Raw genomic sequence first — 15,295 nt, 5'->3', positions numbered from 1 at the left:
GTGCAATTGGCAATACACAGTTATTTCACAAATCAACATTACAAAAAAAGCTATATATTTCTATAGCAGTAAAAATATACACATCTCAATATATACATACACATCTCAATAGTTGAACTGTAATATAAATAACATAGCATATATATAATACAATATAATATAATGACTCAGTATAATGTGCAATGGAATAACATATGATATATATAATATATGATATATATAATATGTGACAATATAATATAATGTAATATATTTTAAGTATAGGTATACATTTGTACAATTTGACATATACAATCATGCTCATAACATTTTCAGATCTATGCAGTGCAATTGACACACAATATATGATATAATATAATAATTTAGTCTAGGCTAGAACCCTTTAAAAAGTATCGTATTTTTTCGACTGTTGCCAGTCTGTTATTGCAGCGTGCTCAGTTTTGCAATGTGGTGCAGCCTGATTTTGTGGAATATGAATATATACCTATACTTAAAATATATTATATTATATTGTATCACATATTATATATATCATATAGATGCTATTCCATTGCACATTTCTTAATGCACAGTCATTCATTTCTTAATGCACATACTTGAAAAGGAACTATTAAACTATGAAAAACACACTGACTGCCAGTATTTCACTATTTGATGTATGCTCTTTCTCTTAATGATGGTCAATACGTAGTAACTAAAGAAGCACTATTTCGATAGTTTATAGAGCTTCTCAGTATTTTCAAAGTGCACGAGCTGTGCAAGACAGGTGCGCGTTTATCATAGACCCATGCACATGAATGACTGGCGATTTAACTAGCGAGATTCAAAGTAATGTAGAGGCAAATCTTTTTCACACACTTCACGTAGAGCATAAACCCTTGAATACTCCATGAAATTGGTTGCGAAATGTAAAAGGTTATCTGATTTGTATCCAGATAAACCGCAGCTCCTGGCAACTTGCGGTTGTTTAACACGTTTGACAGACCTCTGGCGTCAGAGCGCTCCTGTAACAATATGGCGGCGACGCGTTTCACCGAAGCAACGGGCTGAAGCAGTGGAGGCGGCGTCTACGTATACATGTCTATGGTGCCCGGTGTCCTACATCTCCCATGTCTCCTAAAAAGAACATGAAGGCTCATGGGAAATAAAGACGGATACTTACATTTCCCGTCAGCCACTCTTGTTTCTACAACGAAACATCGCGCTTTAGCTTTCATGTATGGTTTGTGTCGGCACGATAAATAAAATGCTTTGCCTTTGACATGACAAAAAAAATATTCCTTTTCGCCATCGTCCCTGAAGCAGATAAGTTAAACTATACGCGCTGGCTGGTGCACATAGCAACCTTAAAAGGGCAACCATAGAGTAGCCTGTGGGACCCGCTTGAAACATACCATAGGAGTGTATTCCAAGTAAGTAAGACCTTCCTAGACGAGGCCTATCCCCCGCCCTCCGTTGAAAAATAGAATTGCAAAGTTTTATATGAGATTCGCTGAAGGATACTGGATAGTACTCGACTATCTCAAACGTCTTAGACGTGCATAGACCAATTTAATAAAATGTGTTACGTGACATTGATATTTGATTTGATATTTGACATTTCTTCTTATTCATTACATATTGATGGACTTTAATATCAATTATCAACAGTTTCATGATCCATAGCAATCACACAGAACATTTTGTCTTGTTTGCGTTTCTTTGCTCCTGAAATTATTCTATAATCAGTTATTGCAGGTGATAGCAAAGCACTGAGGTCTTTATTTAAAATCCATAACATGCCTCCTTATCCTTCTCGAGCCCATTCTCTGAAGGAGTACCTACTAAGCAGTAGTTGAGGAGGGTTTTCTGTAAAAGCACTGTTGTCATGAGATAAATTATGACATTGACACTGATGTAAATAATGTTAAGGAGATGTTTGTGAGTGTGTGACCCCTCTGGCCTGTTACCGTGAAGGGTGGTTGCCATGGCGTCCTCTAAGGAGACTCTGAGGCGTCAGAGAAGGAGAGAGCTGGACGCGAGGCGGAGCAAATCACGCGTACGCCTGGGGCCGTGTGTCCCTCGCTGGGGCCAACTGAAGGACAGCCTGGGGTTCACCCTACACTCAGAGCTTGCTCAGCACCTGCTGGAGAGGTATACACACAAACACACACACACACACACACACACACACACACACACACACACACACACACAACCTGGGGTTCACTCTACACTCAGAGCTGGTTCAGTACCTGCTGGAGAGGTATACACACGCACATGGACACGCACACGCACATGCACACACACACACACACACACACACACACACACACACACACACACACAGCCTGGGGTTCACCCTACAATCAGAGCTGGCTCGGTACCTCCTGGAGTGGTTTAAATGAACACACACCTGCACAGACATCCCAACACACACTTCGACCATCAACATTACTTACATTACTTACTTTACTTTTTTCCCCCTCTCTCTTTTCTTTAGTTACTTCTCCAAGTCGTGCACAAACTGCTCATGTAAGTCCAGTTCAGTTCAGTAAATGCAATATCACAATGTACACATAACTTCTCCAAAATGTTATAAACTGAAGCATTCTTTTAAAAACCATCAAGTTTAGAGGCAGTCTTTATGTAGCCATAGAGTTTACAAGGATTCTTTAAATAGCCATATAGTTTAGAAGGACTCTTTTTAATAGCCACAGAGTTTTAACCATTTCAGTCAGTGTCCTTGATTGGTTTTCCCTGTCACAGTACAGTACATCTACAATTTCAGATGGTCTTTTTGAGTATTTTACTCAATGACACATGTTTCTTTGTTATTTTCTCTAGGCTCCAGAGAGGAGTCTGCCATCATGGCGTCTATAGAAGGCCTTCACAGGCTGGTGCTGATGGTCCACCTCCACGGCCAGCGCTGTTCGCATCTACCCACCCTCCAGCAGTGCTTTGCCACCGCAGGGTCGGACCCGTGCCCAGGGCAGAGATGGAGGGCGGGTAAGAAGTCTGAGTTGGGCACCAAAGACAGCAGTGGCTCAGAGAACAGACGTTCCTCAACAAGGGGTGGACTGATGGAATCAACAAAGGCGTTAGATGGGGAGTGCAGCCTGAGCTATGTTTGTCAGAACGGCCATGTTCTCTCCTGGTGCCCATGGACACCGGGGAGTGAAGGGTGTGAAGGAGGATGGGAGACTGACGGGGGCCTTAGTCTCAGCGCAGACCCCCCCAGAGAGACCTCACAGGGGGGAACAGGCGAGGTGGTGAGGGGGGGCACCAGAGCGGAAGGGAGTTCAGGCATGAGGACCAGAAGTTGTAGTGGGGTCCGGCAGACCGAAACCCTGCACGAGACACCACAGGGAGCGGAGGAAGAGACAGGAGAGGGGGACCACTCCAGTCCCACTACCGGGATGGACAACACCAGAGGTAAGAGGGGTTTTATTGGGGGTTTCAAGTATCTGTTTGTGACATTCTCTTTGTGACCTTTACTCTCTCAACCTTTCAGAGTGCAGTGCTCAGGTGGGACCAGAGACAGGAAATGATGTCGTGCCAACAGGATTCCCTCAATCATCACAGGAATGGTACAGTGGATCAAAACACAGTAAATGTGGCCTCAAGTTATGTTTTTCCACCCCATCTCATCAGAGGTATTCTCAGCAAACATAGCAAATAGGCTTCGGATGGGTGTTCACAAAAAGTTCTGATAACTGATGAGTACTGGTACATAATGGTCCCTCCCCAACCACATACTTGTCAAATAATGTTTTTTTACAGTATCATGCAGAAACATGCTTTTGCCCACAAACTCAAGATTGATAAACAGGGTTGAAAACCAATTACAGCTGGACTAGAGTTATATTGCTCATATCATCAGAATGTTCCCTCAGCAGCAACGCAGCCACGTCACCAGTGGCCAGCACGGAACCTCAGGAGAGGACGGAACATTCTGACCGCAGCAGACAGACGGCACGACCAGGCTGGAGAAGAAACCGGTATTATTTATGTCTCCCAAAGCACTATTCTGCTCGAACATTTCACTGGAGGCTCTGCAGGTTTTCTAAATGGTCTTTGATTTAATTTGCAGGAGCAGTTTGGCAAACGATCAGGTTCCTCTGGTCGGTGGTAAAAGAAAAAGGTTAGTATTTTATTTATATTGATGTTCCTCTGCTGTATTGATATTTATATGGTAATTATCAGGGAAATGGAGGATTAATCACAGCATTACTACCTAAGTTGCCAGCTCTATCTTAAAGCCACATCTGCACAGCCAAAACCTCACTCACTGAAATGATGGCCTTACCCTCTAGGCATGCTTTGCTCAAAGTTTTGGTTATAGTTTAGTATTTAATGGATCCTCCAGGGCTTGACATGTCATTGGAACATCATATTTGTGAAAGGGCGACCAACTTTGTGTTAACTTGTACTGACAATCTGCATTTCCCTGACCAGGAAGGCAAACCCGAAAGAAATACTGCAGTGTACTTATGAAGGCTGTGAAAAGATTTTCTCCAGTCGTCAGTACCTCAACGTAAGTAGAGTCAAAGGTTCGAAACCAACTAGTAGCTCTAAGCCCATATTAGTCCTTATCCTGCCAGCGGACATTGCAAATGCAATCTCTGCTATAAGATTCCCAGGACCACGGCCAGCCACCAAGCCAAACATACAGCGTATTAGCACTCTGACTCAAGCACAGATAAACTAGTGAAATAGAAATACAGAGTGAGTAATCTCCTGTAGTTTGTACCTGCCTGTGTGTGGGTTGTTCTTTTTTTGATCACTGGGCAGTCTGTAAGTCTTTCTACCTTCACCCTTGATGAGGAACCTGCCTACAGTTTTGGCGTTTGTGATCAGGGTCTGACCCTGTTGGATGTCCTGGACATTTAGCATTCCTGGGTGAAGCTTGGTGTATTAACTCTGAACTAATCAACTGTTAAGCATCACATGAAGTACCAGCACGTCCTGCGGAAGACGTTTGCCTGCTCTCACCCATCATGTGGAAAGTCCTTCAACTTCAAGAAACACCTCAAGGAACACGAGAAGCTGCACAGCAGTGAGTCATTTATTACTAAATCTAGAGATATTTACTTTTATGACTAACTCTAGAGATATGTTCATGTATCACTAAATCTAGAGATATTAATTTGGTCTCATCTTCAATAGGGCTATTCAGATGTATAAAGAACTACTCATAAAGTACCAGGTAGTGTGTTCTGGTAAAGGGCGCTACTGTAAACACTGAAACATTTAAGTGGTTTCTCAAGAACAGCTTGTGTTGGGTGACCCATGTCTGAGCCGTTGTGAGTAAAGTGCTTGCGGCTGTGTGTTTGTGTGTGAGACCAGAGAGACTACATCTGTGAGTTCTGTGCTCGAGCCTTTCGCACCAGCAGTAACCTGCTCATCCACCGACGTATCCACACAGGGGAGAAGCCACTGCAGTAAGACCAGCAGCATCATTGCACCTAAACACCAGTAGCCTATCCTAGTTGCAATGTTGCACCTTAACACCAGTAGCCTATCCTAGTTGCAATGTTGCACCTTAACACCAGTAGCCTATCCTAGTTGCAACATTGCACCTAAACACCAGTAGCCTATCCTAGTTGCAACTTCACACCTAAACACCAGTAGCCTATCCTATTTGCAACGTTGCACATAAACACCAGTAGCCTATCCTAGCTGTCATTTTTGTGTGTATGCTTGCATTGGCATGTAAGAGAAGGACATGTTGTTTTTTAAGGTGGTTTGTGTGTGTGGATCTCTTTGAGGGATGACTTCTGTTTGGGTGTGATTGTGTGCACATCCATGGGGAATTCTCACTGTGTGGTTTCACCTGACTTCAGAAGGCCTTGTTGTTTATGCCTGCCTGGTTTATGAGTGTGTGATTATTTTGTGAAAGTGTGTGTTTGCGTGTGCGTGCGCGTGCGTGTATGCACACGCCTGAGAAATACCAGCTGTGTGCATCTCCTTCTCTGCTTATGTTCCCTGGTGTGACGTGTGTGTGTGAGTGTGTGTGTGTGTGTGTGGGTGTGTGTGTGGTGACACCTGGCCCCAGAACGCCTTGTCATTTATGTGCTTGTGAAAGTGTGTGTGTGTGTGTGTGTGTATGCAGGAATGGCAGCTTTGTGATTATGTCTGTCCCGTTGTTCCCAGGTGTGAGGTGTGTGGTTTCACCTGCTGTCAGAAGGCCTCTCTGAACTGGCACATGAAGAAGCACAACGCAGAGAGCAGCTACCAGTTCCCCTGTGACATCTGTGGCCGCCGCTTCGAGAAGAGGGACAACGTCACCGCTCACCGGAGCAAAAGCCACCCCGAACACCCTGCCAACGCCTCCAGCGCCCTTGCTGCCACCTCGCCATCAGTCCATGCGGGTCCGGAGCGGATGGCCGACACTCAAACAGACTGGGAACCGGTTACCACTAGCAGCCACTCACTTACTCACTGACACTTACCTCAGAAATCAGCACCAGTTCTCATCATTAGCTGCCACTCTGTCTCTTAGCATGTGACCTCTCTGGGCGTGTGTCCTGTTTACTGTTTACTGAGGGTATAAATAGAGTGTGTTGTGGTTTTAGTATTTTGTGTAAATACTGTCAGGGTATTCACATGCTTGTATGATGTGTGTAGGGTTGTTCACCTCCGACCTCTTCAGAGGTTTTTTTTTGCCTTAGAGCACGGCCTACTCACCTCAATCTGCGCCAAAGACTCAGTGATTGCAAGTTTACGCAACAATCAGGCATTACAGTTTATTTTTTTGCATATCAATACAAAAAAGTAAGTGGTTTCATGCTAAAAGGTACTCAAAAACCCAAAAAATGTTTTTCTTGTATCAGTCCAGTGACTATATGTACTTAATGTTTTTCCAATTGTAACATGTATGCTTTTGGCGCTCATTCAGTAGGTGGGTTTATAGCACTTTTCAATGTTTTGGGGTAAAAAAAAAAACACTACTATGTTTTTATATATTGCCCAAATAAAACTTTTGTAGTCACTCCAGGCTAATTTCATTATAAACAACTATTGCATGGACTTGTTCTGTAAATTATGTGGTGTTGTTAATTGCTCTTTCTAACTACATTTTGTAGTGTAGACTGAAACAGGTTTAACCAATAATGGAACAGTGTAACAGGTGGGAAGTGCCACAGAAAACAAGGGAATAATGCCATTGGTTTAACGGTGCCCAAAGAAACACGCCTCTGAGGGGTTGCCATGCCTACACTTCAATTCCCTCTCTCGTTGGACGGCAACATGACGACAACCAATAAGGTTGAAGGTGGGCGCGGTTAACGGGGACATTGACAACTGTTTCTTGAAATTGAACCTAGTACTAGTATTATTGTACAGCGTGGAGCCGACGGGACCGCTGCTCGGCTGGAGGTGAAAAATGATCCACGCCACTGGCCGAGCATATAGATCCAGGTAAAACGAAAATGCTGTAGTATTCTAATCTCCTGAACGACTTTGTCGGGGGCAAACTAAATGTGTTGCTGTTGGTCAGGAAACGATGTTAGATAGCAGTGGGTTAGCGGGAACATGATCATATCTGTTAGCCAGCCAGCTACGGTTTCTCCGACAAGCATGTTGTCGGCATAAAATGAGCATCTCCGCAACTGCTGGTTTAGAAAGAAGCGGTAGCCGGCCGTGAATGTTCGTGTAACTTAGTAGAGGATTAATTTCAGGATAAATTCACTACAAATATGTTAAATGTGAATACACGGATTACATTACCTTTACAAAAGGTGTGTAGAGTCGTCTCTGCACCCAGCGTTTTAGTCGGAAATGAGGCACACATGATTGTTAAAGTTCTGACATTAGTTAAGACCTTGTTAATTGTACTACGTTGTTGCAAAACATTTTTTTTTTCTCAATTTAATAGAAGAAAAGCTGCTGGTAACGCTAAATGACCTCTGTCTACTAATCCCCGGACTAATTTGCGTTTAGTTGGCATATGCAAAGAGAAGATGACTGACATTGTAATGTACCAGAGATGGGAACATTACACCAGGCCTGCCTAACTTGCTTGAGTAGAACTAATTCTGATTAACGACTGTGCGTATGCCATTACAGCTGCTTTTGAAAGATACGGTTGTGTGATTTTTTTTTTGACCAGAGGTTGTCAGTCTGAGAAATGATGCAAAGCAGGTCGACTCCAGTTTAGTTATAGGCGACATTGATAAAATCCTATTGCTCCTACTTTTGGATAAGCTAGCTTTGGACATCCATTTCAGTAGCCTACTTCCATACGCAAATATATAACTATCAGTACCTCCATATGCAAATGATTTAAATACCATACCTGCGAGCTCTTATTTCTGTCCTGGACCACGGAAACGATGGTGTGATGTGTTCTGTGTGCTGTTATGGTCAGCTCCCCCAGGGGGGAAGAAAAAAACAGTCCTAAATATTTGTGGTGCACCATGATCTTTGTTAAAATTCTTTAGCAGGGTGTTGCTCTGTGATGGCCCTGAAAATCACTCGGCAATTAACGAATAGCCTGAGCCATCTCCTCTCTTCAAGACACGGGACAGACGATGTGGATCACCGTTCTGGTCCAGGGAGGGGAGAGAGGGAGAGGAGCTTGTGTGTGTGTGTGTGAGAGGCTGTGAGAGCCTGTGCTCTCCTCTCAGGGGACGGCTGTCTGGCTGGATGTTTTCAGGTCAGGGATCTCATGGGGGTGTGTATATCGCTGACTGAGTGGAGCAAACACACTTCCACACACACACACACACACACACACACACACACACGCACACTCTCTTGAGCCAAGGACAGACTTGCACATCTCTGGGCCAGAGGGTCTCCATAATCAGGTACCTGCTACTTTAGATGCTGTGGGTGTAGCTACATGAAAGAGGGCTCCATTTCACATGGTGCTGCTTGTTTCGACTGAGCTGAGCAGCATGGCACAGAGATGGCACCTTGGCCCAGCCTCTGGGAGCCAGCGAGAGGGAGAGGGAGGAGAGAGTTTGCACTAAAGTGTGAATAAAGTCACATCAGAGATGGTGAGAGTAAGAAACCAGACTCTGAATGGGCTCATATTATACAGACAAGCAAGATACTGAAGTTTCCACGGAAGCTAATTGCTGTGTTTTATTTGCTTTATAATGGTAACAAAACACTCCAGCATAAGGAACTACTGTCTTTGTGATGACTTCCTGTTGTCTGATTGGTTTGGCGATCTAGAAGCCATGCAGTAGCATGAACATTTCAGCGGTCTGTGAAAGGAACTAGTTCTTTAGGGAGAAGAACACCTGCAGACTGGCCATCTTCCTTCCAATTGATTTCTTGTTATCCGATCTATCAGTTGAAGGCCATATTTCTCCTGCATGCCAAGAGTATAAATGACTAATTTAGAGACCCTCCTTCCTTGTGTGTGTGTGTGGGGGGGGGGGCCCCGAGCAGCACAGGCCCGAGCCTCGGGGCCCATGTCCTAAAGCAACATCCAGAGCAGATGGATGAGCCCTGCGGTGGATGGCAGAGGGGCTGGTCCAGGAGCCAAAGTAACAAATGAGATCTGAGGATCTGGGCAGCGCTGCAGGCTGTGGTGGAGGCTCTGTTATGTATTCTGGGTCATGGGATCTCTATGGCCACAACATCATCTGGAGCACGTCCTCCTCCCTGGCTGTGCGCCTGAAGTGTTCAGTCTGTTTTGTCTGGCCTGTGTCATGCGCCACGTCTTCTTTGATGCGGTTCTGCTGAGGTAGATAAGAGACAAGCTCAGACAGAGAAGATCTAATCATGATTTCATCTGGGTCACTCAGGAGACATATGGTGACCCAGAATAATAAAATGATGAGAGTGTGGCGATATTACAAATGGGGGACGTTCTCACCATGTAGGCTACTGATTCCATCCATCCATCCATCCATCTAATGTATTTTTATATGGTCACAGATCTGTCAGTAATTTGTTGTCTGATCAAGTTAGAGATATTCTCAGTTATGCTCTTGTCAGATGCTTTTTCTTGACTCATTCCGCTGGTGCCCTGGTGTGTGCGTGTGTGTGTGTGTGTGTGTGTTGGGACTGATCTCTGCCATCTCTGTCATGGAGTGTGCTGGACAGTCCTGCATAGCCCAGCAACAAAACCCACATTCTGATCCAAACAATGACTCTATGGTCATCACAAACCCTACTCTCTTGCATTCTCTCTCTCTCTCTCTCTCTCTCTCTAATAGTCACCTATTACAATATTATCGAGAAAGAAACCTCTTACTTTCAGATCCAATGGATGTCAAGTTCAGTAAAGGATCACTAGATCAGTTCAGGAAGGGATCACTAGATCAGTTAAGGAAGGGATCGCTAGATTAGTTCAGGAAGGGATCACTAGACCAGTTCAGGAAGGGATCACTAGATTAGTTCAGAAAGGGATCACTAGACCAGTTCAGGAAGGGATCACTAGATCAGTTCAGGAAGGGATCACTAGATTAGTTCAGAAAGGGATCACTAGACCAGTTCAGGAAGGGATCACTAGATCAGTTCAGGAAGGGATCACTAGACCAGTTCAGGAAGGGATCACTAGATCAGTTCAGGAAGGGAATCTACTTGATATGTCCAGAGGGGTGTGGTGAACTGCACAGACAAAATCAAAGCAGGTTGGACTCGGGTCAGTTAGGGTTGTCTGTGGGTAGCTAGGGAGTCTTTGGCCCAGGCTTTAAGGGCGTCTGTTGACCATGCCTTACATAATTGAGTCGGTTGACCATGCCTTATATAATGGAGTCAGTTAACCATGCCTTATATAATGGAGTCGGTTGATCCATGCCTTATATAATGGAGTCGGTTGATCCATGCCTTATATAATGGAACAGCTCCTTTGGCTTGACTTATGGAAATGGAAGATTACGATGGCTGTATGTTGTTATCATGATTTGGGAATCATTACTGTTGGGAAGCAAGTGCTTTATTTTATTTGAGTCAAAGCTGCACATTACTGGCAGCTGAAGGGGCGGCCTGATACTAAGTGGAGGGCCCATCTTTCAGTGCCTGATGGGGTCTCTCCTTAATGGAGGCTGTTGTGTAAGTCTCCACTACCCAAAAGGTCAGGTGACCTACAGTGGATGTTGCTACATTGTACAATTGAGCTACAAATAAGCTGGTTTCTAGATTCACCTAATTCTACTCATTTGTTCTTATTGTAATATCGCTGATACTGTTACCTTTTCTGTGAAAGTGCAAGGCTAGCACCATTATGTGCTGTACTGGGAGAGGTGTTGATGAAGCTGGGGTTTATGTTTTCCAAACCTGTGTTTGTGTTCAGTTGAGATCACAAGCAGGCTGGGAGTGGGAGGTGTATGATGGCCAGTGTCTTGGTGGGGCAGGCAAACTTGTCCTTCAAACCCCAAAAACTTAAAACGAAGACAAGGATATTGACATTTATTTCTCTTTCCCTCCCCTTTTCTCTCTGTCTTATTTATTTTTTTGGTTCTCCAGCCCAGTTTTTTTTTCTTGTCTGATCCGTCTTTAGCCACATCTGCTCTCCCATGGATCTCTCCGCCACCTGGACTTGTCGTCTCCTCACCCACTCTTTGTGCGAGTGTGTATGTGCCCACTCAGCCACTTTTTCTCTCACCAGCGTCTGGGGGCCAGGGGAAGCTGGCACTGATGCACACGATGGTGATGACTTTTCATTTCACTAATCCCGATCGGTCCCTGTTCTCGCCCCATCGTCGCCTCGTTCTGATGCGGATCTGCCAAATGTTCGCCAGATCAGAGCAGGATACACTACAGAGTTCATTGGTAAACTAGTTTCTCCATCACGCTCCATTGGTTAATCCATCGGTTCTCTGTTGCGCTGCGTTGTTTGGTCGGTGTGTTATTGGTGCCATGCTGCCGACCCTAAGAGGAGCATCTGCTACCAACCATCCTATAATCCCCTCGGCCGTGGGGGGAGACCTGGGGGTGCGGGTTGGGGGTGCAGGGAAAGAAAAGCCCTCTGCCATGCAAGCTTGTGCCATTTCAGTCCTGCCAGAAAGAGGGATGAGGGCCTGTTGGGTAGCGAATGTTTTAACTTTTTTTTTTCTTTCTTCAGCCCTAATTTTTCACGGGGCCATCTGGTTCCTGTCAAAGCCACTGTGGTGGTTTGGTGGCCATGTTGTCATGTTGTTGCCTGGGGCCTGTGGTGGCTCCAGAGCACCATTATCTCCAGGCAGGCTTCGCTCTCTCTCTCTGATAGTAGCATCTCTGCTCCGACTCTCTCACAAACACTCACTCACTCACACACTCTCACTCACACACTCTCACTCACACACTCTCACTCACACACTCTCACTCACACACTCTCACTCACACACTCTCACTCACACACTCTCACTCACACACTCTCACTCACACACTCTCACTCACACACTCTCACTCACACACTCTCACTCACACACTCTCACTCACTCACTCTCACTCACTCACTCTCACTCACTCACTCACACTCACACACACTTTCTCAGACTCAGACTCAGACTCACACTCACACTCACACACAGAACCATCCCTCAGAGAACTCGAGCTGCTGCCTCTGACAGGTAGGGGCAGGGAGGGGTGAAGCTGTCGCAGGAGTAGCTCTTTACTGTCACGAAGAAGGCTGGGTTCACACCGAAGGATCTGCCTGCCATGATGATTTAGAGATGTCAGCGTTCCACCTCTCGCTGATTTCCTCTGCTCTCTTTGAGTCAGTGGTGGGGCGAGGCATTTTGAGGCCATTGGGAAAGAACAGATTGTCACATCCTCAATGAATCTGCTTACATTAGCATTCAGATTCCTGGCATACACCGCTCCGCATAACCTCCCATTGAAAGTCACACATTGCTAATACCATGATCCCTTTTGAAAGGTGTCTAGATCCTTGGCATGGCCGTTTAAATGTTTTCACTCTTGAGCCGTTTTCCTGGTCCGAACACCAGTGGACCACATCACCCCCCCTCTCACCAATCATCACAAACATCCCAAACATCCCATACCTCGTACACTATGTAGCCTAGTCCTCCGGAAAACAAATTTATGTTGTGCTTTGCACCGTATAAAGTGGTTGGTATTTATGTTGTGCTTTGCACCATATAAAGTGGTTGGTATTTATGTTGTGCTTTGCACCGTATAAAGTGGTTGGTATTTATGATTGCTTCAACCATGTAATCACTGCACCACCCAATAGCCCAGTTTTATGTTGGACGTTGGCAGCAATATGAGGAGTCTAGGCATATTTGGACAGGTGCCACTTAGGCATCATTTTAAATGTGGTCCTTGGTCTCTGCTTTAACTTTCTCTAGCAAAATGCTGAGCTGATAAATAGTCTTGTGCTAAGGAGATACTATATTTAACCAGCTGATGCAGCCCACTCACTAAGAGAGTAGTATATAGCCTATAGCCTAATGCACACCACGTGTTAAGGGTGTAGTGTATATAACCAGCTAATCCTAAGCCATGCGCGAAATTTTATTTTATTTTATTTATTTTATATTTTATTTATTTAGCCTGTAGCAACCAAACCAGTCATTTCGCTCGATTTGAAGAGAAACTGCAAGCAGGCCAGCCATGTGTCTTACTCAGGCCTGGGGACAAGATGGTCTCCAAACGCCACCCGCACACACATCGCTAAAGGCCATAACACTCACAGACACACAATGCAAGTTCAGTTTATGTATGGCAATGCACAAACATACACACACAGACACGACACACTTTCCATTGGCACACAGCAAAACAGCTCTCCTCTCCCACACACTATTTAATAGGGGTGGGAATCTCTTGGCACCTCACGATTCGATTCCGATTCAGAGGACAACGATTCGATTCTAAATCGATTATCGATTTCAAACCGATTATCGATTTCAACATAAAATGGATCCAGCATCCATTTTATGTTGAAATGCAAGCTGCATCGATTATTGCATTGCTCATAGAAAGTCAAAATTGTGACAAGAAAAATGTTCCCCACCCCTACTATTTAATCATAGATGTTTGCTTGGGCCCGCCTGAGTCTTGGCCTGGGGTGATCTGTAACATTTGACCCCCCCTTATAGTAGGCCTGCTACTAGGTGAGCTATGTGTGAACAACGATGTGTGTTTTGAGCTACATCTGATAATCTGCTCACCAAATAGGCTACTGCTTTTGTGTATGACGCACACATTAGTGTATTGGTGACATTGGTCACTATGGGTTAAGCAGCTAGCCTATCTGCACAGGAAATAGTAGGCTTTGCCATGAGACCAAATTAGTGAAGGAATGTGTTTGAATTAGCTAGTGAGGTGGAACAGTCTGTAGCCTGTCTGTGGGCTTGGCCAGAGGCGGGTTGGCACTTCTTTCGTAGGTCAGGATGGACCATTTAAACATGCTCTTCCCCAGCATCTCTTATCATCAGTTTGAGCTCTCTTTTAGGATGTTAAGGTTGCTCAAACCCCTGACATTAGATAAAGGCGGACAAAAACACTCCTAAAATCCGTGTGTGGTGTTTGTAATATAATATTGGTCAGCACATGATAGCTTATCAACATGCTGCATTATCTGTGAAGGAGAGCTCACGGATTTGTCCACCCAGTAGATTAGAGTAGCCTGTACCTAATATTAGGAGCTGAAACTGCCCGCTGTTCTGTGTGTGTCACGGTGGGTGGGTGTGAGGACAGGACTGCTGTGTGTCTGATTGAGATTGAACACTGCTACAGGGGGGTGAGGACGCTTGTGCGCAGTTCATTAACAGGGTGTGTGTGTGTGTGTGTGTGTGTGTGTGTGTGTGTGTGTGTGTGTGTGTGTGTGTGTGTGTGTGTGTGTGTGTGTGTGTGTGTGTGTGTGTGTGTGTGTGTGTGTGTGTGTGTGTGTGTGTGTGTGTGTGTGTGTGTGTGTGTGTGTGTGTGTGTGTGTGTGTGTGTGTGTGTGTGTGTGTGTGTGTGTGTGTGTGTGTGTGTGTGTGTGTGTGTGTGTGTGTGTGTGTGTGTGTTTTGGGGCTTTCCTTGTCTAGCTGGAGGTCACTCTGCATCCCTGTCCAAGTGTGTTTGTGTGTGTGTGTGAGAGAGAAATCCCACCGTCAGCACCATGCAGGCCCTGCCAACAGCTTAGCAACTGCCAAATCTCCTGCTCTCACTGTCCATTAGCACACCTCTCTCTCTCTCTCTCTCTCTCTCTCTCTCTCTCTCTCTCTCTCTTCCTGTTTCTGTGTTCCTGTTTCTTCTATGTCAATCATCTGGAAGTCCTTCTTGCCTGTAGTTCTCTCTGTCTCTCTTTCTGACAGTAGCCAAAAGACAAATGACAGACATTCTTTATCTCTTTTTCCTCTTTCTCTCTCTCCTCTCTCCATCCCTCTCTTCTTTCTTCGATAATGTGGCTTTATTTGAG

At 45.0% G+C, this 15,295-nt stretch overlaps 2 protein-coding genes across 2 annotated transcripts in view; both read left to right on the top strand.

Moving 5' to 3' along the window:
- Positions 1–1,966: 1,966 nt before the first annotated feature.
- znf692 (zinc finger protein 692) lies at positions 1,967–6,427 on the top strand (the record flags this gene model as incomplete). The annotated part of the gene is made up of 9 exons (XM_080860268.1): positions 1,967–2,150; positions 2,827–3,414; positions 3,494–3,569; positions 3,876–3,980; positions 4,073–4,123; positions 4,438–4,516; positions 4,924–5,038; positions 5,324–5,423; positions 6,136–6,427. 9 exons carry the CDS (start codon positions 1,967–1,969, stop codon positions 6,425–6,427), a joined length of 1,590 nt encoding a protein of 529 aa, XP_080716394.1.
- A 907-nt stretch (positions 6,428–7,334) lies between these two features.
- fcho1 (FCH and mu domain containing endocytic adaptor 1) overlaps positions 7,335–15,295 on the top strand; it is a 33,565-nt gene continuing 25,604 nt past the window's right edge. The window contains exon 1 of the mRNA XM_080860624.1: positions 7,335–7,401. The gene's annotated coding sequence lies outside the window, so the exon portion shown is untranslated. The remainder of the gene's footprint in view (positions 7,402–15,295) is intronic.

This window comes from Sprattus sprattus (assembly GCF_963457725.1).
Source record: "Sprattus sprattus genome assembly, chromosome: 2".
Classification (NCBI taxonomy): domain Eukaryota; kingdom Metazoa; phylum Chordata; class Actinopteri; order Clupeiformes; family Clupeidae; genus Sprattus; species Sprattus sprattus.
The sequence above is the reverse complement of the archived record's forward strand: the minus strand, read 5'-3'. Positions and strand labels throughout refer to the sequence as shown.